The sequence below is a fragment of the Antechinus flavipes genome, chromosome 6 (assembly GCF_016432865.1).
Source record: "Antechinus flavipes isolate AdamAnt ecotype Samford, QLD, Australia chromosome 6, AdamAnt_v2, whole genome shotgun sequence".
Lineage (NCBI taxonomy): Eukaryota > Metazoa > Chordata > Mammalia > Dasyuromorphia > Dasyuridae > Antechinus > Antechinus flavipes.
In genome coordinates this window covers 83,486,450-83,513,344 of record NC_067403.1, presented here as the reverse complement: position 1 = coordinate 83,513,344, position 26,895 = coordinate 83,486,450, and the positions used below count along the sequence as shown (strand labels likewise).

Below are 26,895 nucleotides of genomic sequence, written 5' to 3'. Positions count from 1 at the left end.
CCAACCCACTGTACTTCTGAACTTCATCATCATTCCTTCCCTTTGGAATCTCATTATCCTATAAAATCTCATCAACTTGAATCTCATACTTTTTATTATCCCTTACCCGTCAGGTGCTCCCTCCTTCTGGTTGGAGAAGGTAGAGCTGTGGATAGTGGAGAGCCCTCTCCCCTCCCAGAGCCTCCATATTAGAGGGGTCCATGACAACCATTTCATACTTTTTCACCCTCATCATTTCCCATCTAGCTACACTCCTGGATTTTATCACATCATTCACCCTACTTTTTCTCTCTTCTCTCTCTTCCTTTTAACTTCTTTTTGTATATTGTTTTCCTCAATAAGTTCTTTGGGAGCAGGAACTGTGTTTTGCCTTTCTTATATCTCCAATGCTTAGCACAGTGCCTGGTACATAATAGGTGCTTAATAATAAGTTTATTGACTAGATGATTAAAAAATAGGTTTTTCACAGGACAATAAAAATGTTGTTCTAAATTTTGCTATCAGCAAACTATATAGCTACATAAGGTCCACTTTTTATACTAAAAATAAACAGCATGCAGATTAATGATACATATTTGAACCCTAATCCCAAAGCTCTTTGATATGGGAGGCCAATTTTTTTTATTAGTGGAGACCAATGCCCCATGCTTTCATGATGAGCAGGAGTAAAGCTTCAGAGAAAGGTGTTTTTTTTGGTTTGTTTTTGTTTTTGTTTTTGAGTGCTGAATATCTTTGACTTCAGGCCTTCTGGCTTTGATTGAGAGAAAAGATGGACAAAGCCAACTCCATTTCAGGCTCCTGAAGGAAAAGACTCTGGAAAGAATGTAGAGGGCTGAAGCTCTAAAAAAGGTGCTTGAATCAGACAGGAGAGGACTTAAGGCTAATTACCTATTCCATGTAATATAATGGCTCTATAAGCATATTTTTAGATGAAAGCTCTCCTCATGATTGTGGCTTCCTGAATGCTTGGTGGTGAGGTATCATAGGCAAGGATTGGAGGGCTGAGGGAGAGAAGTCAGGATCACTGGGCGGCAGGATGAGGAGGAGAGAGGCTGGAGACTCCAGACTGCACAATCCAGGACACATCTTTGGCAAGATATGTGGCAGTTTGCCTGCCTCCTTCTCTTCTCCCCTAAAAGACCAAGGACTTTGATTTATCCTAACTGGCTGATCCTGAGGCCCTCCAGGGAGCTAGCTTGTACTTTATAAAAGAAGCAAAAGTAGGAGATAGCAGGCTCCAAAGATTTAGGAAACTTTCTCTTGGATGAGATCTAAAACTTGTTCTCTTGGTTGAGGGAGTGACCTCACTCCCAATGAGAGAATTCCTTCACCCTTTATTGTCTGGTATATATTCTCATATGTATAATTTCTTTGATTCTTGTTTTTACTACCATGTAGATAAATGTCTTTATTTGCTACTTCCTATATGTGTGTTCATTATGGAAGTAGCTTGTGGTAAGAAAAGAGATGGATATAACTTAAGACCTCTCTTGCTCCTCATTTAATAAAGCTGTGATCAGAAGTTAGATGAAACCTGAAAAATCACATCCCCTAACCTAATAATATTTAAGAAAGTAGATAAATGTAATTATTCCCAATACCCCTGCTTTCTGAAGAGAGCAGCATGGCCAGGCTTTTGGTGCCAACTTCCTATTTCTCCTCTTATCACTCATCAAAGTCTCCCTTGGAGAAGGGCAGGGGGAGAAGATGCTAGTATATCTATTCTGCCTCTCTTCAAGTCATAAAAAGAAACCACCATGCTTCATTTGAGAGGGAAGTATATCTCTCCTATTTAAAGCCTAATCCGAGTAGAGAATCATATACTGTTATATATGGAAAAGACAATAGAAAACATTTAGCCCAAATCTGTAATATTTGCTTATTCAGAAAATGAGGAACAGAGAAATTGTGACATCCAGAAATCACATTGATGTATCCATGGAATTCCAGCTCAGTAGCTGATTATAAGAGTCCTTCTAATAAATAAGAAGCAAGAAGAAGAGGAGAAATGGACCCTCTATCTCCTATCAACAAGGAGGTAGTAGTATTAGATATGTCAGGTATGGGTAAAATTACCCATGATCCAAAACCAAGTCAACAATGCATGTAATAAATGTGCCAGATTTTGGGTTGAGTACTACTGGAAATGACAGTCTTTTCTATTGTTATCGTAAAGCATTTCATGTTTTTAACAAATTGTCTAGAAGAAGGAATGTACAATTGCATAATTTGGAATAATATTTCTTTTACATGAATCAGATGTTCATTTTGCAACAAAAAGACTCACTTTCTTTTATATATATTGATATTTTTAATTATGTTTTAAATTGTTACAATACAGTATTTATATGGCAGCAAATCAAAGAAGCTCCCAAAAATTTTGGATGACATTTTGTTAGTGCAGCTTTTCAGAAGCAAAAACCAGGTATAAAATTTGCTGAAGATAATGGTGAAAAATTTCTTTTTATTTGTGGATATATCATCATTTTAAACATCATGCAACTGTTCATTCTAAAGTTTAACATTTGTTTTCCTTTTTCAATTAATGGAAGTTTAGACAAACCATTAAGTCAAAAGAAACAGTCCACCTGCAGCAACAAAGATTAACCAGATAGGATAGGGAAGAGGGAAGTAATTGCTGTAAAAAAAAAAAAAAACTTAAATCTTGTTTTGCATATGACTCTCCATGAATTATTTTACACCAAAGAGCTGAAAAGTCCCTTTCTGCCTCAAAAAATCAAAACTAGAAAACTACAAATTTAGAGAGTATGTAATGACAATGAAAGGACAAGTCTGTATCAAAACTCAATCAAATTCAAACAACCAATAGATTGGATTTATCTGAGTTTATATTTCTTTATGTAGCAATTTTCTTCTTAAAAACAGGTAAGTTTCAAACACTAATGTGGTTCTCAAAACTTTATTTTTAAATTTGTGGCTCAATGTTCTTTATGGTGAGGAATCAAATTTAAGTTGGCAAAAAAGGAATATTCTGAGGCAGAAGGATGTCCAAGTCCATCAGAGGATGTAACTTTGTGCCTGCTGAGAGAGAACATCTATCATGAATTTCCACAGAGAACAGGCAGCAAACTGCATCAGAGCAATGTGAAAGTTCTAGGGTAGACTTAGCTGAATGAACTTCATGGTGGTATGTTTGTTTTAGCAAGAGAAAAAAGATAAAATCACCTGATGTCCAACTCTGGTGATGTCATTCTGGACATAGGATGGTTATTGTTGAATTAGAGTTATATGCGCATATGTACATATATATATATTGTAAATAGTTAAGATGATCAGAGTTTATAGTCTTTATACATTTTAGCTTATCTTTATTAATATCTTTTGGTTTTTTATGTTATATTACATTCATTTTTAAACATATTTTTTCCACTTCCATTATCTAGCAATTCATGCTTTTGTAATGAAGATGAAAGAGAAAAAAACCACAGAGCAGTTCAGGGAAAAAACACAACATATTAACCATATCTTCCAGTAGATGTAAATAACTCACTTCTATAGAAATGAGGAAGATGCATTTTCTCACTCTTCTCCAGAACCAGCCTTGGCCGTTATAATTGTACAGCTTTCAGTTTTACTGTTCTGTTCTCTCCCTTGACATAGTCAGGCATATTGATTTTCCAGGTCTGCTTATTTCACAGTTTCCAATTGATCAATTTATGAAAGTGTCATGATGGTGATGGACAACTGGAGTAAGTGATATTGCTAAATGAAGAATATGGCCAAAGGAGTTTCTACAGCCTAACAAAATATTGAGAATGATGGAAGAATTCTGAAATAAGAAAAATGGGGAAAGAAATAACTCTTATGTGTTTAATCTTCCTAATAGAAAGAGTACCTTATTTATATAAAAAAGCATTATTCTAACTGATGAAGTATGAACAAAAAATAAAATTACATTCACATAAAAATTAGTATGTGTGTCTAAAATGAAGCTGACCTGAACAAAGAGACACTAACAGGTTTTAGCCCAGATGCTATATTTCTCATAGGTTTGGGGGGACATGGACTTTCCATTTTTACTAGACAGAAGTCAAAAAGAGCAGTCATTTTTCTTGACTATAAATTATTTCTTTAAAAAAATGGAAATTATATGCTTAAGTTTCCATAGATATTCTTAATAAGGCCAAGTCCCATTATTCAGAATTCTTCATTGTGTAATAAAAATTATAACTTTTGGTTTCTATTTGGGAACTTTGGAACATACTACCAAAAGGGTTATGTCTGGTCATGCTTATCTAAGAATTCTTTCTATTTTAATTCACAGGAAAATTTTGCTTTTTTTTTCATTTTTGAAATAATAATTCATCAAGGGTGGAAAAATACCAAGAGAACACATTTCTGGTATTGTGTCTTTGATGGAAAAATATAGATCCCATAAGCAATACTGATGAGCACACCAGAGAGAGCTCCTCTAGAATTAGTGCTAGAGATGCATTATGGGATGCCCTGGTCATAAATTTGGGAGGATTTAGATTTGAATCCTGATTTCAACATTTACTGTGTGAACTTGGACAACTCATAATTTGTCCTAGAATGTAAAAGGGACATAATGACTCTGGAATAACTTGCTTCACAGTATGATTATGAGGACAGCATATAGCTAATTTTAAAGTGCTAGCTTTCTTGGCTACCTTCAAGCTTCATCTTATACAAGAAGCTTTCCCTCAGGACTCCTGAATTTTATTGGCTTTCTTTTCAGAGATCACTCCCAATTTATCCTTTCTTTGTCTGCCTATTGTCTTCCTATTTAGACTATGAGCTCCTCAAGAGCAAGGGCTGTTTTTTTTTTGTCTTTCTTATTTAGAATTCTGCTTAGCACTCTTCTTGTTCCAGAAAAAACTTCAACCCTTCCTGAATAATGAAGAAAATAAATACATGGGATTTAAGTGTGGATCAAAAGTAAAATATCTTTGTAGGAATGAGAAGATTTTTCTTTTGTGAATTTCTTTACTTTATTTTCTATTTCTTTTCCCCCCTTTCTGATAAAGCCTCAGAGTCAGAAAGAAAAGGTTCTTCAATTCTTCACTTATACAGCAACATATAATATTAATATTATTTCAAGACTGCAACAGAATGAAGCTCAGTCCCCTCTAGTGCCAGATACCTGGGGGTGCTGTTAATGACTTAGAAGAATACTAAATAGTACTTTGAGTATAAACCAAACCAATCAAGGATAACTTTTTCATCCTGTTGTCAATAGGAATAGGTGATTGACAATGTAAGTATTTAAAAACTTGCACATGAAATCATTTTGATTAGATCCAAACCAGGTTAGAATCTTCTATTTAACATCTGTCACTTGTATAAGATGATATAAAATCCATTCTTTGCATCCTGCTTATGCTTGGATATAGTTTTTTTTTTTTAAGTGGTGCTCATACTGCCAAGTTGGTGAAACACCAACATTGAAAGCAAAAATCAGTGCTGAATCCAGCCCACAACATGATGAATGAGGAATCAAGTAGATTTAGGTTCAAGTTTTAGCTCTGCTTCTTGCTACCCAATTAATTTTGGAAAAACTTCTTTTCTTAGGAATTTAGTTGCCACATATGTAGAGTGAAGAAACTGGACTCAAAGAATCCTGCCACCTCTAAAAAGCTAAGACATTTATATAATATATCTTTTTCTTTGCTACTATCCACCATATCTGTCTAAGCATTAAAGAGTTTAGCAAATTTCTTATCTTTTTTTGAATACATATACATATTCATAAAATGATCAATATGTTCTCATTAATAAAACAAAACCAGAATAAAAAGTCACAAATCTAACATCTACTCATATAGTTTAACTTTTTTTCTATTCATATTCCCATGGGTTTAAAAAACTAAAGGACAGTTTCTACTGGTCCAGGACCAAACTACACTACCCTCATTATGACTGCATAATAGTTCCTTTTTTGAGGGAGGGTGATCCCTTTAATCCCAAGAGGTTAGACAGAGAGCTAGCATTAGATCTAGGAAGACCAGAGTTCGGGTCTGGCTTTTGATATGTGCTGACCATCCAATTCTGGACCAGTTACTTAACCTAGTATTCTGGAAAAGATGTTAATTTTTACAAGTACAGGGCTTTCCATCTAAACATTCTCTATTCAAAGCTACTTAAACCATGGTTTGTGATCCCATAGAATATGATTGCATACTGAGTATGAGGGTTGCAAAATCATGCTTTATTATCAATATGTGTTTTATTTGTATGCTTATTTGTGTAAAATTTTTTCACATGAAAATGGACTCTGAGTGTAAAAAACTTTAAAAAGCCCTGCTCTGTATCAGTGATGTCATGGTTCAGTTTCTATCTCCCTTCATACCTATTTCATTTCTGCTTAAACTGTGATGGTCAAATCAAGAGTATTAAATTACAAAAAGTAATTCAATTCTTAGTAAATATAAATTTGTGTCCTCTATGTTCACCTGGACACTTTGTTCATATGTCTGTGTGTTATGGAAAGCTTTTATCTTAAACATGAAAAATAATACATGAAAAGAAAATAACATTTATTGCTCTGATACATGCTACTACAAAAAATTAATTTTTAAAAAAACTTCACAAATTAAAAATAATATTTCAGTGTTATTTCAAATGTAGCTTGTGATTATATAATATGTGACCCATACTTTCTTATTTTTTTTTTAAATAAGAAGACTTGACAGAAAAATACTTGGCTTATTTTGTTATATATGAGCAGCCATAATGAAAACATGTGATAATGACAATAATTAGTATTTATATACCATTCTAAGTTTTCCAAAGTGTTTTACAAATACCACATTTTAACCTCCAAACAATCTTAGGAGATTAAGTGACTTGCCCAGCTTGTAAGTGTCAGAGGCTGGATAATTGCATGCAGTGAGTTTTCAAAATTTATAAGAGGGAGAATAACTTCTTGTGACTTTGTTCTTAGCAACATGGTGAATAATACATTTTAAGCAAGATTGGCACTCCAACAAGGAATAGTACTGCAGACAAATCTATCTCTTGATATAATGCATTCAACTTTTCTAATATTACGTACAGTCTAGAATTCTTAGTACAGGTTGATTTGAAGTGACTTATATAACATTATCTGTCACAGAAAAGAATAGGTACCTAAAGAGCCATGATATTAAAATAAAGGAGTTGAAATATTATTTCAGTAAATATAGTCTGTCACTTAAAAGAGGAATAACAAGTCTTAGGGGACTTAACACCTGAATCAGTAATACTGGTTTTCAGGCATCTGCAATCCTAAAGTGCTTTCTGAGGCTTCATACATCCTTTCTGGATTCAAACCCCCAAATACTGATTGAACTGATGAAGATACAACTTAGTCTATTCCTGATGCTTTGCCCAGAAAGTTAGCATTGCCATCTTCAAAATCTCTTTTTGGGAAGCATGCCTTTGGATTTGCTCCTTGTATGTAAGCATCCAGGAAGTGACAAATTCCAGGAATTTCCTTGGGGAAATTGGGAGGCAACTCTTCTCTTGAACGAGGAGTAAATACAAACCCAGGGCATCCTTTGAGTAGTCTGAAAGACAGTTAAAAAGGAGTTGTTAAAATTATTTAAATAAAATAAGCAAATTTTCAGCAAAGAAAATTTAAGAAAAAGGGCACAATTGATTAGATCAAAGATATCTGAGATATTCTTGAGATTATCGATTGAGGTGGAAACCTTAATCTTGACCAGAAGAAAGAATTTGATGACTTTTTTCTCATTCTCATTCTCAATTTTGGCATTCTAAGGTTCCAGTAAACAGTTCTACTTGCTGTTCCTCATACTTACCATCCTTTTTTTTTTTTTTTTCCACTTTGAGGCTTTTGCACAGGCTATCCCTAGTAAGAAGTGTCCTGTTTTGAAAAGTAGAGTAGGTATACTCTTGAAATTAGAAAATCACTTTGGCAGCTATGTGGGGGAATGTTTTGGAATAGGGTGTGAACTTGATGAGGAAGAACAATTAGGGGACATTGTAATGGTTCAGACAAAGCATGATGAGAGTTTAAAGGGAGAATAGTGGTCTTATGAGCAGAAAAAAGATAATATATGTAAGAGATATTGTGGAGAAGGAATTTACATGATTTTATGACTGATCAGATATGTAAGGTGAATGAGTAAGAATTAGAGAATGGAATCAATTATAATTATATAATCTATTTTTAGTAGATTTATCTGACAATCTATCTCAATAACAGCACCACTATCTCACCCTATTTGGTCTTATTCATCACAACAGATATCTGACATTCTTTTTCTGTTTCTGGGACAGTGTTGACAATCCATCTGACATAGTAATCGTAGTCTGATGAGTGGGAAGAGAACCAAGAGAGAACAGTCAAAATGTAATGATTGCTTCTGACCAAGTACACAATATTGATTCAATTATAATTATGTATAATATATGTATGACATATATGTATATGTATGTATAACAATTATGTATAATAATATAGCATAAAATGGAGATAATTCAATGATGATTCAAAATAAAATTTCAAGATTTTCTCTAATATTAGTAGGCTCACAGTATATAAATAAATTTTACTTACATGCAATATGCCAGATATAATAAACATTAAACACTGAATTGATAATAACAATTTCTCTTCTTAAAATTTTAAAGGATTTAAAGAATGTGTGTGTGTGTGTGTGTGTGTGTGTGTGTGTGTGTGTGTATTCTTAAAAATCTTTCAGAGAAAGTCTCAGCCAATATCTCTTAAAGGCACTGACCTAAAGATTCCTTGAAAAATCACAGTTTCTGTGCACACCCTTTGATCCAGCAGTGTTACTTCTGGGCTTATATCCCAAAGAAATACTAAAGAAGGGAAAGGGACCTGTATGTGCCAAAATGTTTGTGGCAGCCCTGTTTGTAGTGGCTAGAAACTGGAAATTGAATGGATGCCCATCAATTGGAGAATTGTGGTATATGAATGTTATGGAATATTATTGTTCTGTAAGAAATGACCAGCAGGATGAATACAGAGAGGGTTGGAGAGACTTACATGAACTGATGCTAAGTGAAATGAGTAGAACCAGGAGATCATTATACACTTCGACAACGATACTGTATGAGGATATATTCTGATGGAAGTGGATTTCTTTGACAAAGAGACCTAACTCATTTTCAATTGATAAATGATGGACAGAAGCAGCTACACCCAAAGAAAGGACACTGGGAAATGAATGAAACTATTTGCATTTTTTGTTTTTCTTCCCGGGTCATTTTTACCTTCTGAATCCAATTTTCCCTGTGCAACAGGAGAACTGTTTGGTTCTGCAAACATACATTGTATCTAGGATATACTGCAACATATTTAACATATATAGGACTGCTTGCCATCTAGGGGATGGGAGTGGAGGGAGGGAGGGGAAAAATCAGAACAGAAGCCAGTGCAAGGGATAATGTTGTAAAAAAAATTACCCTGGCATGGGTTCTGTCAATAAAAAGTTATTATAAAATAAAACAAACAAACAAACAAAAAAAGATTTGCCTATTAAGTCACAGACATGTTGAATCCCTGCTGCTAGAAGAAATTCTTACACTGGGAGTTTTCCAGGTTGCTGGGCAAAAGTCTTTGGATTATGAAGTTCTTGAATTATCTTTGTGCAGTAATGAATAAAATATATTTTGATAAAAAAAAAGAAAAATCACAGTTTCTCACAAATTAGAGGAGATTTAGATGCGAGTAATACAAACTGATTCTGATCAAGAATCTGCCTGAACAAAATTCCTGAGCTCCTGAGTTAGTTCTTTGTAATTTTGGACAGTTCTAATCATTAAGAAGTTTTTCTTTGCATCAACCGAAACTCATCTTTGACTTCCTTTCACAGTCCTGAGTTCTGTCCTCTGGAGCCAAGCGAAACACATATGAATTCTCTTCTCCATCAGATACTTGGAGATAGTGAACACACCTTTCACTGTTATTTCTTTTTCCTGGTGAAATATTTCCTGTTCTTTCAACTGTTTTCCATAGGATATGATCTTGAGACATTTTATCACCATAGTTGTCACTTATCATTTTCCATCTAGCATTCTTTTTCACAGTTCTCAAAACTGAACACGTGTATCCAAATGTAATTTTGACACTGGGGACTAACTTTTGACTTTTTTTATGTCTAGAAAATAGTAGATACTTAATAAATGTTTATGAATTAATTGGTTATTTGATCTGACCAGGCAGAATGTATGTGGCACAGTGGATAGAGTACTGTGTCTCACATCAGGAAAACCTGAATTCAAATCTATTTCCAGACTTCCTTTTCTTTCCTATCTTCATCTTCATCATGAAGGCTTTTTCTGAACAAAAATAAGAAGTGAGGATCAAGTCATATTTAAATCCACATCTTTCTGACTCCAAGTTTAGAGATATTCACTATCTATTGCTGCCACAGTAGTATATAAATGTGTGTATGTGTGTTTGAGATCAAAAAATCCCCTCTTTTACCTAGTCCAAAAAAATCTAAATAAATAAATCGTCGTCTCCTCTTTGAGAAAAAAGGAACAAACAACAACAACAGCTTCCTCATATGGCTTATCAGGATAATGAGATTTAGATTTCACATGCTGTGATTCTATTACTATTGATAAGGAAATATTATTCATCTTAAATATTATTTTATTTTTCACAATACATGTAAAAACAATCTCTAACATTCAGTTATTTTTATTCATTATCATTATTCATTAATTTTTTAGAATTCCAAATTTTCTCCTCTTTCTCCCCTTTTTCCTTCCTAAAATGGTAAGCAGCTTGATATATATGTGCAATCATGTAAAACATATAGGAAGTATTTTTTTTTTAAATAAATGCTGTTGTATCTGTTTTGTTTTCTATGTGTTTGCTAATCCCTTTCCAGTTTAAACTTTAAATGTTTTAGGTATGGCATAGTTTAATTGATTCTCAAGCCATGCTTCTCAAAAATGTATGCATTTTCCTTCTCAATCTTTTAGGAAATAATACTTCTCATAGTTGTTTCTCAGCCATCTTTATAATATTTTGCTAATGACTCTGAATTATATGCAGTACTGGTCTTGGCCACTTTTTTATTTTGGTTGGTTGGAAGATAAATTTTGCTTCAGGCTGACTGAAGTGATTTCTAGAATCTTTTGAGCATCATTGCATCCTTAAATAGGAATGGTTGGAGCTGTTATAATTACAGGATACATCTTCTCATCTTTTTCTTTTTTCTAATTAAGTGTTAATTTGATCTCTGCCACAGCAAGTCAATGAACTTTCTTGAAAATAATTTCTATATTTATAACTAGTTATTTCTTGTCCCTTAAGATGTAATCAAGTTCATTTTTTAATGATGTTTGGTTCTTGCAATGCCTGGAATTTTATGATTATTGTTTTAGAAAATATTCATATTTTTAAGATGTGAGTATTCTGATTCAAGCTTTTGGAATCTTTCTTTCTTACATCTGAAAGATTTTTTCAATACACTTTTTTTCCTTTTCCAGTTTCCAAATCTACAAATTAGTAACCAAGTTTAAATTAGTTTGGTAAATTCTCAAACATTGTAATTAAACTCATGGTTATATTTAAGCTCATGTTCATCAGAAGCACTTCCATGGAATACTGTTTTTCATTACTTTAGTCATTTATTATATACCTATTATATTCCAGACACTATGCAAAGTACTAGTATGGAAAAATTATCAAAAACAAATTCTAACCTCAAAGTACTCACAAACTAATGGGTAGCAGAGAGGGAAGACAACAAGCAAACAGCTATGTATAAAATGGATCTGCACAGGATAAACTGCAGACAATCTCAGAGAGAAGGACCATCGTGAAAGGAAGTTGGAAAAGACTTCTCACAGGAGGAAAGATTTTAGCTAACACTTGAAGGAACCTAGGGAATTCAGGAAGTGGAGGCAGAAATGAGGAGGTAGAGAGTGACAGGCATAAGGGTCAGTCAGTGAATAAACAAAGAGTTGGGAAATGGAGGAGGCACTGGATCAGTCACAGAGTTCATGAAAGGGAATAAAGTATTAGAAAACTGAAAAGGTAGGAAGGGCACATATTATCAAGGCTATGAATATCAAATATGATTTTGTAGCTAACTTTAGAGCCTTAGGATGAGACCAACCCAATCAACTTTTTTATCTGCCTTTCCAGGGAGCACCTGTCATTCATCCTTCTATTTCACTATAGTTTCTTTATATCTGCTGATTATGTTTATGGTGAGAAAATTTAAACTGATATGATTCAATTCCTCCAATAGAATCTTAACTCACCGGTCACTGAACAAGAATTTCACATTTAGAATATCAATTACTAAATTAATGTTTATAGATTATCTAAAATTGCATACTTTTTAGAATTCCATACTTTCTTTTTTTCCCATTTGGGCATCATCCAACTCGGGTATTATCAGTGCAAAAGTTTCCACATTTTTTTCTTACTCTCATGGTCAAAGAATTAATCCTCCTGAAGATAAGCATATCATTCAACCTGGTCTTCAAAAGAGACATAATATAACCATTTAGGTCCATGCAAAACATCTTGTTAGCCCAGTGTAGCTTTTAAGAGTTTCTGGCATAGCTTTTAAGATCCCAAACTCACAGATAGCAGTATGTCATCACGAGCCATTGAATTGGACCTTTGGGGATGGAATCTATTGATCCTTATTCAATTAACAGATGAAAACTTTAATATTAATGGTTTGGATAATAGCCAACATGACTGAAGATTGTAACAGTCTCCTATTTGGTCTCTCTGCCTCAAATCCATTCCCAGGTCAATCCCACAAAAAAACCAGTTATTTTCATTAAATGAAGATATGTTCATATATTGGCTTATTCAGCCAACTCAAGGGATTTCTAATCACATGTAGAAAAAATCGCATATAGCATAGGACTTCTTAAAATCCTGTACAGTCTGATTTTAATATCTTTTCAAACTCTTTGGACATTACCCTTCTTTTTTACAATCTAGACAAACTGACTCTTTCTTAGTTTCTTACATATCATATTCCATTTCTCATTTCTATGCCATTGTTCTGTCTGTTTTCTATGCCTTGATATCTCTTCCTCATAAAGATGTAGCTAAGACAACTTCTTTTATATGAAGTCTTTCTTGATTCCTCCAACTGTTAATGCCTTCCTTTTCATACTATCTTACAGTGGACAATTTGAATATATTAATTGGAATTCACTTTATATACCTACATACTTTGCATATATTTATATATTACCTCCATATATTTTCTATCTCCCCAATTAAAATATAAGCTCTAAGCAAGTAGAAATTATTTCATTATTTATACTTGTATCCCCAGAGTCTATTACAGTGGTAGGCACATAGTAGGCACTTACATACTTGCTCAACTGATTAATGGCAAAATGGATAGAGAACTGACCTTGAAGTTGGGAAAAAACTAGATTCAGGTATGACTTCTGTTATAGATTTGTGTGAAATTACACAAGTTACAATCTCTAAGTTCTAGATAGCTCTTCAGGACTACACATTACAAAGAAGGTGCTAATCTTCATTGATAGATTATATTCCTCACCTGGGAGTTACCTATACCAATGACATCAAAGTTTGAGTTCTTATTCCCCCCTTTTTTAAATAGTAGTTTTTTATTTTTCAAAATACATGTAAAGATAGTTTTAAACATTCCTTTGCAAAACCTTGTATTTCATTTTTTTCTCCTTCCCTCCCTCCTTCTCTTTTCCCTAGACAGCAAGTAATCCATTATAGAAATATTGGATTTATAGTATATGTTTATACATTTATATATACACCATACACACACACACACACACACACACACACACATATATACCATATATACACATATATATGTAATATAGAAGAAGCCATGTGCAATTCTTCTAAATATATTTCCAAATTTATCATACTGTGCAGGAAAAATCAGCTCAAAAGCAGGAATATGAGAAAGAAAAAAAAAAAACAAGCAAACCAACAACAACAACAACAAAGTTCAAAATACTATTCTGTGATCCACATTCAGTCTCCATAGTCCTCTCTTTGGCTCTAGATGGCTCTTTCCATAACAAATCTATTGGAATTGCTTTTGAATCACCTCATCAACTGAAAAGAGCCAAGTCCATCATAGTTGATCATCACATAATCTTGTTGTCATTGTGTACAATGTTCTCTTGGTTCTACTCACTTCACTTAGCATCACTTCATGTTAAGTCTTTGCAAATTTTTCTGAAACCAATCAGCTCATAATTTCTTACAGAACAATAATATTCCATAGCATTCATATACCATAATTTATTCAACCATTCTTCAATTGATGGGCATCCATTCAGTTTCCAGTTTCTAGCCACTACAAAAAGGGCTGCCACAAACATTTTTGCACATGTGGGTCTTTTATTCCCTTTTTTATGATCTCTTTGTGATACAAAACCAGTAGAGACACTGCTGGATAAAAAGATATGCACAGTTGTATAGTCCTTTGGGTATAGTTCCAAACTGTTGAGTTCCTATTCCTAGGAATTAGATCTAAAATTGGTCCAAATATTGGTAAAATTAATCAATTTCAAGTCAGGTAAACATTTTCTTTCCTAAAAATCTATAAAAAAAAACAAATCAAAACTAAACCTACTTGCTCAGTTTGCCCTTTTAAAAATAAACAATAAAAAGTAAATTTTTGGTAGACTTTTTTAAGCTAGCAAGGATTTGTATGATCAAATCTCTTTATTTAGGGATGATTGAACTTGAGCCAGAAAGGAAAGTGAATAGCCCAAGTTCATAATTGAAGAAAGTAGTATAAAATCCAGGGTCAAAATCCAAGGCCTCTTTAAATCCAGTATTCTGTTTACTGCAAAATTCTTCTATGTAGTTATTTCTTTGAAATGATAATGAATCTCAATGTACTAAGATTTAATTTTTTTTTACTATATTTGGATATAACCAATCTTTTCCATCTTTTATTTTTTACAATTGTTTTTCTTCCTAAAAATACTACCTAGTAGTTACCATAGGTTTCATTGTTTCTTCTGGACCATTTCTCCAAATGTCAAAGGCCATTTTGAATTCTCATTCTGTCATTCTAAGTTGTTTGGCTGATCTTCCTTTCCCCTTCTCCAGCTTTATGTCTTCTTCAAACCTGATGAATATTCTCTCTATTCTCTTATCCAGGTCAAGAATGAAAATGTTGAATAGCTCTGGGCTCTGAACCAACTTCTATAAAAAACAACTCTTTGTGTTTCCCAAGTAAACAATGACCCATTAATAACCAATGTCATGATGCTGTGTCCACATAGAAGAGGTAAAGTGATTAAGTAAGAACTTTTGATTCTGTGATATGCTCTGACCACTCCATGGGGCACAACCTGAGTAGGACTTTATGTGCTAGAACATAGTTAGCCTAACTGGGTCCTAGTAGTTTAGTGGTGAGTATGAGTCAAGCAAAAAAACACTGAAGAAGAACTAAGATAGTTCTGTTCATATCACCAAATGGAAGCTTTATGAGAGAAGGAAATATGCATAGCCTTTATGTCCACACTACCTGGAACATGGACTTGCTTGTAATTAGGTGTTGATATTCAGTTAGTAAGTATTGATATTCAATGATAGCATTTGCTGTTGCCGAATTAATTCTAGTTCATTGTAAAATAAAGAATTCTAAGGGTTTTTTTCACATACCAATCTGTCCAGTATTTAAAGAGAAAGAATCCCAGAGTTGAAAGGAATATAAAAAACTGTCAAATCCAACTCATATTTGGACACGAATCTTCCCCACTACATTCCCAAATCATTTTTTTTCTTTGATGACTTGATGAGGGGAAGCTTTTTTACTTCCTCAATCAGCTTATCACACTTTTAGATCATATTAATTATTAGGGAATTTTTCCTTCCCTCAAGGCTAAATTTTCCTTGGTAACTCATAACATTACTACTAGTTTTGCCCTCTGGGATATCTTCACTCTTTCATGTGACAGCTCTTCAAATATTTAAAATAACAATTATCTCTCCAGTAGTCTTCTAAATTATTCTAGCTTCTTCAACAGAACATTATATCTTGAGTTTCTTCTAGATATGGCTACATCACGTGAATGGGTATAAGTTATTCAGGCTCAAATTTTCTCTGAGCCATGAGTGAATGGTGAAGGATCTTGAATTCAAGGCTCTTGAAGGCAGGTAATACATTATGCTAAAGGTACAAATGGAAACAAAAAGAAAGATAATACCCACTCTCAAAAAGCTTGTATCCTAATGGGGAAAAACAATATGTAAAAAGGAATTGAAAAGTAGTAGCAAAAAAGGGAAATAGAATATGGTACTCCAGCAGGGACATGGTGGCAAAGCCTAGAGACTCAGACTCATGGCTGATCTCTAATTATCTTGGTGCCCAGAACTGAATGCAATACTTCAGACATTCTGAACATTAAGAATAAAATAGCATTCAATAAGTGTTTATTATGTGCAAAGACTTCGTTCTGTTGGTCTATCTTTATGCCTCTTTTAATGCAGCTTGATAGTACTTTAAAACACTGTTCTAGTACCCTGGAAACATTGTGAACTTACAATTCTCTCAAACCTTTAGATATTATCTAGAACTGCCACAACAGCCTTTTACCTGTTATACCTGTGAAATACCAATCTTCCCTGTAGAGATGGTAAAGATGGTCAAATGATTTCATCTCAACTATCATGCAATCGAGAATGTTATTTTGCTGTATTTTAGGAATAAGTCAAAGTACACAAGACAAATAATTTAAAACAGAAAAAAAGTCTGGAAGGTATGTCCTTCTTTAATTATCTATAGCAATTTGATGGCACAATGGATGGTGCTGGATGTATAGTCAGGAAGACCTGAGTTCAAATTCTGCCTCAGACACTTATTGTGTTATCCTTTGTCTCACTTCCCTCAACTGTAAAATGGGTATAAAGTTTCCAATTCACAGGATTATTGTGAAAATCAAATGAGAATAGATGCTATATCAGTGCTTATACCTGTTTTCTCACCTAATACCAGTATTTCTCTTTATTTCTTCAAATTTTCCTTCTTCCTTTCTACTGGATTCAGTTTCCTTCAATTACTTTTTTTTCCTCTATTCCCTTTTTTGGTATATTTCCCTTGTCTGATTTTGAAAGTGTTCACTTTCATAATCCACATCCTTTTCCTTAATACTATTTCTTAGCATTTTTCTTACTATCAGACCCTTCTCCTAAAGTCTGAGGTAATTCAATAAAATATTTTATTATGACGAACAATAAAACAATACCTAATATTCATATTGCACTTTAGGATTCTCAAACTACTTTACATATACCATCTTATTTAATCATCAAAATGAACTTGGGAGAGAGGTACTTCAGTGGTCACCATTTTGCAGATGAAGAGATGAGAGAGATTAAATGATTTGCTTTGGTTCCAAGTTTAGTAAATTTCAGAGGCAGAATTTGATTCAGGTCCTTGACTCCAATTCCAGTGAAATATTCACTATACCGACTACTCTGATACATAATCCTTTTTGGAAGGGAAGGGAGTTTGAGGCAACTGGGATTATGTGACTTACCCAGTGTAATAAGTGTTAAGTATTTGAGGCCAGATTTTAACACGGTCTTGCTGATTTCAGGACCAGTGCTCTATTCACTGTGCCATCTAGCTACGCTTTCCTGCACATAATCTTGGGGAGCTTTTTGTACAGAAAAAAACTGCCTTATTTTGGTCCTTGTTGAACTCCTTAGTATCACCACCTTTCTATCACTTTTAATATATTTATGGCAAATACCTTGTAACTTCAGTAGCATCACACATCCCAAAGCTCAAAATATTCAGATTCTTTATCACATTTAAGCTTCCCACTTCTATTTATCAATAGAATAAGACTGAATACTATATACTACCTAGTATTATATATTATATTATAGTACAACTATAATAAAAATGAATCTGGTTTTAAATGGAAAATTAGCAGTATTTAGAATGGTGACATAAAATCTTTAAGACACTTTAGGAAAGAATGGCTATAAAATTGCTATTATGACTAAAATATCTTGGTTTATTAGTCAAAGTCTGGCAATAATGAAATTTAAGCATGAGGTCATTCTTTTGTTATCCACAAAAGATAATTTTTTTGTGTGTTGCATGTACTCCATGTTCTGAATTCGCCTCATATTTGACATAAATTTATCAAAAAGATCCTTGACATTAGACAATGAATTTTATTCTCAGAGGAACCTTCTTCCAGAGTTCAGCTTTTAACAAATGTGCTACCAAAAGGCCTGTCAAGAGAAATATTTACACTTCATGACAAATAGGGTTTCTGGGTTATTTTACACAAAAGTCCATTTGTGCCGACCACTTAGACTGCAACTAGATTTAAACCTAAACTGTCAGTCTTTGTTTTAAAGTCAATTATTAATTATATATTTACAAAGCACAGATGTCAGATGGAAATTTCAAATTGTCCTTTCCTCCTGAAGCTTACTACAACGTGGAAAATGAGGCTCTATTAAGAGAAATCATTTGAAGTAACCCTACTGACTTGGTCAAGTAGAGAGAGCTGACCTCAAAGTCAAGAAGATTTGAGCTTTAAGTATTGCCTCTAGTATACATGTAAGTAATTGTTGGGTTCTTGGAAAATGCCTCCATCTTTCAGTTTTCCAGGCAACTAATATTGTACATCACAGATGCGTTTGCTGAGCTGTATGAATGCAGCTAATTTTCACACCAGGAAATTTTCTCCATGCTGATTAATTCACAGATCGGGGTCTTCTCTTCTCCTCCCTCTCAAAAGTTTTCTTGATTGTTATCATTTATTATCATGCCCAGATAAACATACTGCTCTATATTTCTTTAAAAATCAGAAATTTTGTGATTCTGTGAATACCAGAAAGCCCACTACTTTCAATGTGTTCACCCTTGGGCTATTTTAGTAGATATTCCAAATTGATATTCTTGCCTCAAATTTCTCATCTCTCTAATATATCCTCTTCCACTCTTGAAAAAGTGAAAAGTTCAGATCTCATGATTTCACACCTTCACTCCCACCCCTTCCACACACATAAATTCCATCGATCTCTATTATCTTTAGGATTAAATATACACCCCTCTATTTTTTATTCTAAAATCCTTCATAACTTGGTCTCTTCATTTCTAGTCTTATTATGTACCACATCCCCTTCCTCTTTCTATGAGCCATTCACATTGGTCTTTTGGGGGGGATGCTGTTGTTATTGTTTCTTACATATAGGCAGATAAGTGATGCAGTGGATAGAGTACTAGTCAAGAAAATTTGAATTCAAATCTGGTCTCATAAGCTGGCTCTGTGATTCTGGAGAAGTTACTTTACCTTGTTTGCCTCAATTTCTCCTTCTGTAAAATGAGCTGGAGAAAGAAATGGCAAATCATTCTAGTATCTTTGCTAAGAAAATGCCAAAAGGAATCTCAAAGAGTCAAGTATGACTGAAATTGCTGAACAACAACAACCTACATTTCCAGCTTTATTATTGTTGATCCAATCAAACTGGACTTCTTGTTATCCCTCACACAATGGCATTACATTTTCCATCTCTATACTATTGCACTGCTTGTCCCACATGTCTGGGATGCTCTCTCCTTGGCCACTTTTGTCTCTTAGAATTCTTGTTTTATTCAAGATTCAATTCAAACAATGTCTTCTAAATAAAACTTCTTCTGATCCTCCCAGCCTCTGGTTAGCCAAAATTATCTTGTATTTATTTTGTGTATATTCTGTATGTGCTAATAGAATGTAAGTTTCTTTAGGGAAAGGAGGATTTTATTTTTCTGTTTGTAATCTAGTATGTAATAGTGTCTGACATTTGGTTAAGTTCTAAATAAATGTTTGTTGCTGATTGGTTCATAAAACTTAGGGACATGAAGCCCACAAATTGGTGTTTTTTAACCTAAGGGTATTTAACTTTTTTGTGTGGGATAAATCCTTTTGACAGTATGGTGAAATCTGTGAATCCCTTTTCAGAATAAGGATAACAAAGGAAACCAATTATATTGAAATAGAGTTATTAAAATATTTTAAAAGCAAAATCAGAGTCCAGGTCAAGAACTCTGATGCTGACAGAAGAATTTGAGATTTCTCTAATACTTGAGGAAGTGGAAGAAAGAGGATTATATTTCAAATTGTGAAAATAGACTGGTTGTATAATACCACTAAAAGGAATGAATCTCAAAAGAGATTTAAAAAAAAGAAAAAAGGACCGATTTGTACAAAAGTATTTATAATCCTCTCTCTTCTCAGGGTAAAATATTGGAAACGGAGGAGATGCCCATCAGTTGGGGAATGGATGAATAAATTATGGTAAGTAAGTACAATAAAATATTATTGTTCTGTGGAAAATGATGAGTAGGATGCTTTCAGAAAACCCTAGGAAGTAATCCACTAATTGAAGCAAAGAGAAATATATTATGTACAAAGTAATAGCAATGTTATGGACTGGTTACTGTGGACCAGTAGAGTGGCTAGAATAAATCAAAACAGAAGAAACAGAGAAATAGACTTAAGGACCAACTCCCCATTGATATATAAAATCTTTCTAAAAGTAGAAATATATAGGATATGTCAAAGTCTTAATGAATTTTCAAACTTATTAAAACTTTGTTTAATTTACTTCAATTAGTTAAATTTAATTATTATTTATTTTAACAAACATACACATTTATTCAAGCTTAAAATGTACTAAGATTCTTGTGACACTCTGTATATTTGTTGTTTAGTTACTTAGTTGTGTCTGGTTCTTAATGACCCCGTAGGCAGTATTGTCCATGAGGTTTTCTTGGCAAAGATAATACAGTGGTTTGCTATTTCCTTTTTCAGTGGATTAAAATAAACAGGGATTAAGTGAGTTGCCTAGGGTCACACAGCTAGTGTCTGAGGTCACATTTGAACTCAGTCAGCTTTTTTTGACTCTGGGTACATCATTCTGTCCACTAAGTTACTTACTTGTCTCCCCCTACAGATTACAAAGCTTAAAACTTTAATGCATTTCCCCAAAACTCTTAATGCATTTTTAAACTTTAAGAATCTTAAATAAGCTTATTAAATAACTAATAAATAGATTAAATAAAACCTTAATAAACTTCAAACTTCACCAAGACTTTTTTGGACATGACATAGAAGATCATTTGTATTTGCTGTCCCATCTTTCAACTACACATTCCACATATGCAGAATGAAAACTTCCAAGAACAATGTTGAAAATATTGCATTTTCATGTGCAATATCACAGACTATAAGAATACTTTCAAATAGATGGTGATATTGAATGCACTGCATACTAATTGAATAAATCTATCAAAGGTCAATTCTGTTGATGAGAAAATGAAAATCAAATTTTTACCCAGCAATGACAAAAAGAATAAAACATACTTCACCTACTAGATTTTTTATTGAGTTAATATTTAGATATATACTCTTTTGACTGACTATAGATCTATAGATAACACATTTTGGATGTTCTGAATTGCTCTAAATCTTAATGCAGATAGAAGCATCTGTAAGACTTTATATCACAAGAAATCATTTTTCCAATTGGGTTTAGTACTGGACATCCTTTGTGATAAGGATAACCCTCTTTGGCAAGCATATTTTCCACTTTATGCTCCATATAAATAAAATTATGTCTCTGATTTCATTGTTCAAAGAATCTAGACTTATTTTAACATATGAGGAAAAGACATTATATAGAGGACTCATAAGGCTGTGTTTTTGCTCTCCTAAAATTCTTTTTTAATCAAATAATAATTCCAAAGAATCTTGTAATCTATGTATATTTCAGACCATTGTATGGCTATAAATGTGAATTTTATGGCTGATTGTTTTTCAGGAAAACTCACCCATTCTCTGGGTAAGTTTGAAATTTAGATCATTTCTTCCTTTATAGAACTATGAAAGTGAGACTACAGATCAGGAGTTATTGATATCCTCTTGATGTTTTTTTTTGGGGGGGTTGCAATAGCATTAATTCATTTTCCCCCCTTTGTTCAGATCTCAGATTAAGAATGCCAACAATTAAATTTGTATAGAAATGGCATAAATTTTAGCACCCTTGATCCTCTTTCCTATTATTCTTCCACCAACACCGCAGAAAAAAGGGGGGCATAGTGGAATAAGGGCTATTTTATATCTGCTTTTGTTTCATACTAAAGAATTCATCATCAGGTGGTTTACCTACAAGTGATGATACTCTGTGTTCAGGTGGAACAGGTTCTCAGAAAGTAGTTAATGTCTGTTCTAGACAATTTTCCTGTTTCTGAAATGAGCCTTTTGTCCCACTCTCTTTGCTATTAAGATCCCAGAATTATCTTTATGTCACAAGAAGGCCCTAAGGTAGATAGAGCTTTTAGAGAATATCACATGACTGAAACAAGAAAACTGTCAGCTAGAGTTGGAAAGCTTTTTGCTGCATAAGGATTTTCATTATCAATTACCATGTGATTTAACCCATGCTATATATTACCTCTTTTCTGGATTTTAATTATTATTTCCTTATTTAAGTAGGAATAATTTGTTAACATGTTATTAAGATGGCAGAATGAATGATTCTGATTGCCTGTAAAGAGTTTGCAGTGTAAATGTCTGTGCTCTGCTCTTTATTATTAGTTACATATAATCTCTTTATTAGGATCTTCCCACAGTAGTCTATTATCTTCACAAAATAATGAATATCTAGATATTTATTTTCCACTTCCCCTCCAAATTTTTCTTCTAAAAAGACTGTTTTTCAAATAAATGAATAAAAAAATTAATTATTTTCAGAAATTTCATAGGAGATGTTATATGTTTAAAAAAATGCACCCCCCAGGAAAAAAGCAATAAGTAATTCAAGGGGATACAATGCAACTGAGATTAAAACAAACAATTCTAAAGTCTTGAAAATGAAAACTGTGGATTGTCTTACTACCTAAGAAAGTGAAAGAACATTTAATAATAAAAAATAACATTAGATCCAAATACAATAGTAGAAACAGATTTTAGCTGTCTAATACAATTAGTACCTGTAAGTTGTAGGACTGACATTGATCTTCCGAGGAACACTGCAGGACTCAAATTTATTTGCTAGGGTGACATTGTTTCCAAAGAGACAGTAACGGGGCATTTTAACTCCAACCACTCCAGCAAAGACAGATCCAGAATGCAAACCAATGCGCATCTGAAAGAAAATGACAAAATGAATTTCCATCATCCTTCAAAGCACAGCTCAGTTCTTAGCTCCTACAAAAGGCTTTTTCCAGGCCAGAAAGATGTTAGGCGAATCTTTCTAGTTAAACTATTTATAATTTTGCACATGATTTATCTTTATCTCTCTGTGTGTATGTTTATCATTCTAATAGAATGGAAGGCATAAGAAGTGAAGACTGTTTTCAGTTCTGTGTCACTAAACCTTCACTGCATTTATGAACATATCAAAATTTATTTTGCTAATATTTTGATAACTATATGACTTCTTTCCTTTGTAACTCTTTGTTTTCTTTTAAACATTTAAAAACCTTATTCTGAAATAGTCATCACCAGACTGCCAAAGGGATCCATGACATAAAAAAATTAAAAACTATTAGCTAAGATGATATCCAAGTACCCTTCTACTCAGTTACAGTACAAATAGAAACCACCCCCCCCCAAAAAAAATAGAGTATATAGCAATGTCTATCTTAAAAGTTTTTTTTTTCTTTTGGGCAGCATGCTATTTGAAATATATATAACAGATACACATGTAAGACTCCAAGGATCTGTCAAATTTTCATGATCTTCTTTCAAGTCATAACTGAAAATTTAAAAAGCAAATTAAGAATATTAGATTAATCATGCAAATACAATTTGAAGATTTTCTGAGCTATCATTTCCTATTCATTAATTTCTCTTACTTAAGAAAAAAATCTTAGAAGTAGAATCTGGAAACCAGCTTTCATTTGAGCTGGAATAACCTCCTTCTTAGAATATTGTTTTAAAAGCAAAAGCAAAAAAAAAGCAAAGGCATGGAAAAGGAGAGTGAATTGAGCAGACCCGGTAAAAGCTCAGTAAAATGGGAAACTCAGTTCAAAAAAAACTGAATAAGATAGTATTTGCCCTCAAACCTGAGAAAACACAAATTGAAATTATCTATGGAACATAACCCAAGGGACACCAGCTGAATCAATGGCTTAGCTATACAGAGGTTGTTTTGATCTGAGGCAAAGTAAGGACCAAGATGGGAAAAAATTGATTTTTATTCAACTCAAGTGCTGAGAAGTTGTTCAGTCTGGGACTGAGGGTTCAAATAAGGTCAACGAGAAAAACTGGATGGTAAAAACTGGCAACACCTAGAAAAGATTGCTTAATGCTTTAAAACTGTGCCAAGTTCTGTAAGAAACATAGCTCAAATCTATATAGAGTATATCCTGAGTTCATTCATATTTTAGCAAAAATAAACAAAGAAACAACACAGTTATGTAGGATAGGAGTTTAAATGTCCTGCCCTGGAGACAGATGAAGAGGAACAATGATGGAGGAATGAGGAGAACCTAACTGAGACTCATAGGAACACACTGTACTTGGAAAAGAAGTATTCATATGGCATATAACAGCAACAGCAATTCAACTAAAAAAAGCAGTGAGAATCTCATGATTACATCTCTTGATTCGTGTGATAGGAAAACCTGGCTCTACAACTGTATTCTTTGGTTCAGTCTCTACCTACAATTCTCCCATTTGAAAATCTCTAATTATCTTTTCTTCTACTTACTCTTTTTCAAGGCCCCCTATATATATTTGTGGGTAAATGAAGAAGACTAAGCAAGTGATTGTGGAAATTAGGTAGGAGAGAAAAAATACACAGGGTTTTAGAGGAAAGGAATATTCTTCTTATATTTTTCCTTTCTCCCTGAATTCAATTTTGTTTGGACCACCAACTATATTTATTTGTTTTCGACCTTTGGTTGCTATCAGCAATGAATGATTTCTAACTTCTCCAGTTTTTATTTCTGTCTAATAGCTTTCATTTGATAAAATTCAACTATTATTTTTTTGAGTTTTAAGTAGATTTTAACATTCGAAAATGCTTTAGTTTGGTAATCAGTGGATATTCTTATCATTGTGAAAATTAAACACATACATAATTCTGAATATCTTGAAAATCATGCTACCATCACCATATTTACCTACATTTCTGGAGGCTATTTTTTGTCATACTGAAATTAGAAAGAGAAATGAATGACCCTTCCATTGAATTATAGGATTAATTTTGGGATGGTGATCAATTAAGAATTTTACTATAATTCTTAAATTAGTAAATATCTCAGTGAGTAGTAAACATTTAGCAGAGTATATGGAGGTTTAGACATGAATCTCATTAGAAATAATGAAAGTCACAAACTAATTACTATACATTTTTACAACTTTTTTTTTAACAACTATATATCTTTTTAGGTTCATATTGTATATGGAAAATATCGAGGCTTTTTATTATTGCAAACAGGAAATCCTGTTTCTGAAGGCCAAACCTTGCTCTGTTTGGTTCTCAGAAGGGAATGATCAAACTATTAAAAATTGCACAAAAGATGATAAGTATATCTGCAACTACAAAATTGATGCTTCCTGAGAATCAGGGGTTTAGTCAATTATCTAATTCTTGGATATAACTTGCCAATGAATTCTTTTTATGTCTGCCTTAAACACCATTTTTGATACTGCTAATGAGCCTTTTGTCCTCAGCATCCCGCTGGAATCAAATATATCCCACAGACATCAAACACATCCACCTGACCTTGATGGGTTCCCCATGTGGAGACATCACTTCATCAGACAGCTCCATCATCTTCAAGGCCATGAGGGCAATTTGAATAGCATGTGTCTCGCTTTCTTTGTGTAAGCCTCCAGCTACACAGTAAGCATCTCCGATTGTCTCCACCTAAGCATACAAATTGATTTCTTAGAGTAAACACAAGATAAAGCAAACAGACAATAATAAACATTTAAAATCAGACAGGAAAAATACATACTTACTATAGTGTATATAGTATAGTATATGAAATACTTCTAAAAATTGTGTTATATGATTATAAATATATAAGCGCTTAGATCATGTGATTTTTGTATTACAAAGAATCTTAGAGAATATATAATCTGAGTGAATTATTTTCAGATGCAGAAAATATGGCACAAAGAATTCTTCTCTAATGACGAGTTCACCTCCATGACTTAGGTCACAGAACTAATACGTAGAAGGAGTGGGATAATTGAACACACAAAAGTAAGAGAATTCTTTTAAGACAGAAATCCTGACCAGCAGAAGCTAAGTTTATTATGCAAGAGCAATACTATTATAAAAGATGAGCAAGGCAGAGTAAAATGGACTTACGAAATCTGGATTCTCCTCTAAATCTTGCTATTAACTGAACACAGTGTGATCAATGACAAGCCACTTAATCATTCTGTGCTTCATTTCTCCTTCTCTAAAAGGAGTTTTGAGAAAATAAATGAAGTAATCTGAAGCTATTTTCACTTTCAAATGTTGCACAATTAGGGATATCATCTGAATCTAAGATGTTGGGGGAAGGAGCAACAGATGTGTGTACACTAGACCACATATACAGTCTTCTCTATTTGATAATGAACTCCATGAAGGTGGGGATGTTGTTTTATCTTGATTTCATATTCCTCTCAGAAAACAAGGCAGTGTTCTGTACACAATCTTATAAGAAAGAAGGAAAGTGGGGATCGAAGTGGAACTAGTATCTAGAAGCAAAAGGAAGATAAAAGAAGCAAAAAAATGGAGGAGTCTACAATCTGAATTCCATATAGAGGCCAAGAAGGATTAGAATGACAAAAGGACACTGGCAATAAGGCAATTCATGAAGGAGGAGAGCTTTTGGGGGAGAGAGAGTTGAGAAAGAGCAATGAGTACACTGCGAAATTATTTACTGATTGGTTGATTTTAATGTCAACATTTGAAAA

General features: G+C 33.3%; 1 protein-coding gene across 2 annotated transcripts in view; it reads right to left on the bottom strand.

Moving 5' to 3' along the window:
- Positions 1-2,287: 2,287 nt before the first annotated feature.
- GUCY1A1 (guanylate cyclase 1 soluble subunit alpha 1) overlaps positions 2,288-26,895 on the bottom strand; it is a 101,254-nt gene continuing 76,646 nt past the window's right edge. For both annotated transcript variants that reach the window (XM_051966981.1, XM_051966982.1), the window contains exons 7-9: positions 25,706-25,849; positions 22,962-23,116; positions 2,288-7,529 (exon numbers count right to left, since the gene is read on the bottom strand). In XM_051966981.1, coding sequence (XP_051822941.1) covers positions 7,328-7,529; positions 22,962-23,116; positions 25,706-25,849 — 501 coding nt within the window. In that variant the 3' untranslated portion in view covers positions 2,288-7,327. The remainder of the gene's footprint in view (positions 7,530-22,961; positions 23,117-25,705; positions 25,850-26,895) is intronic.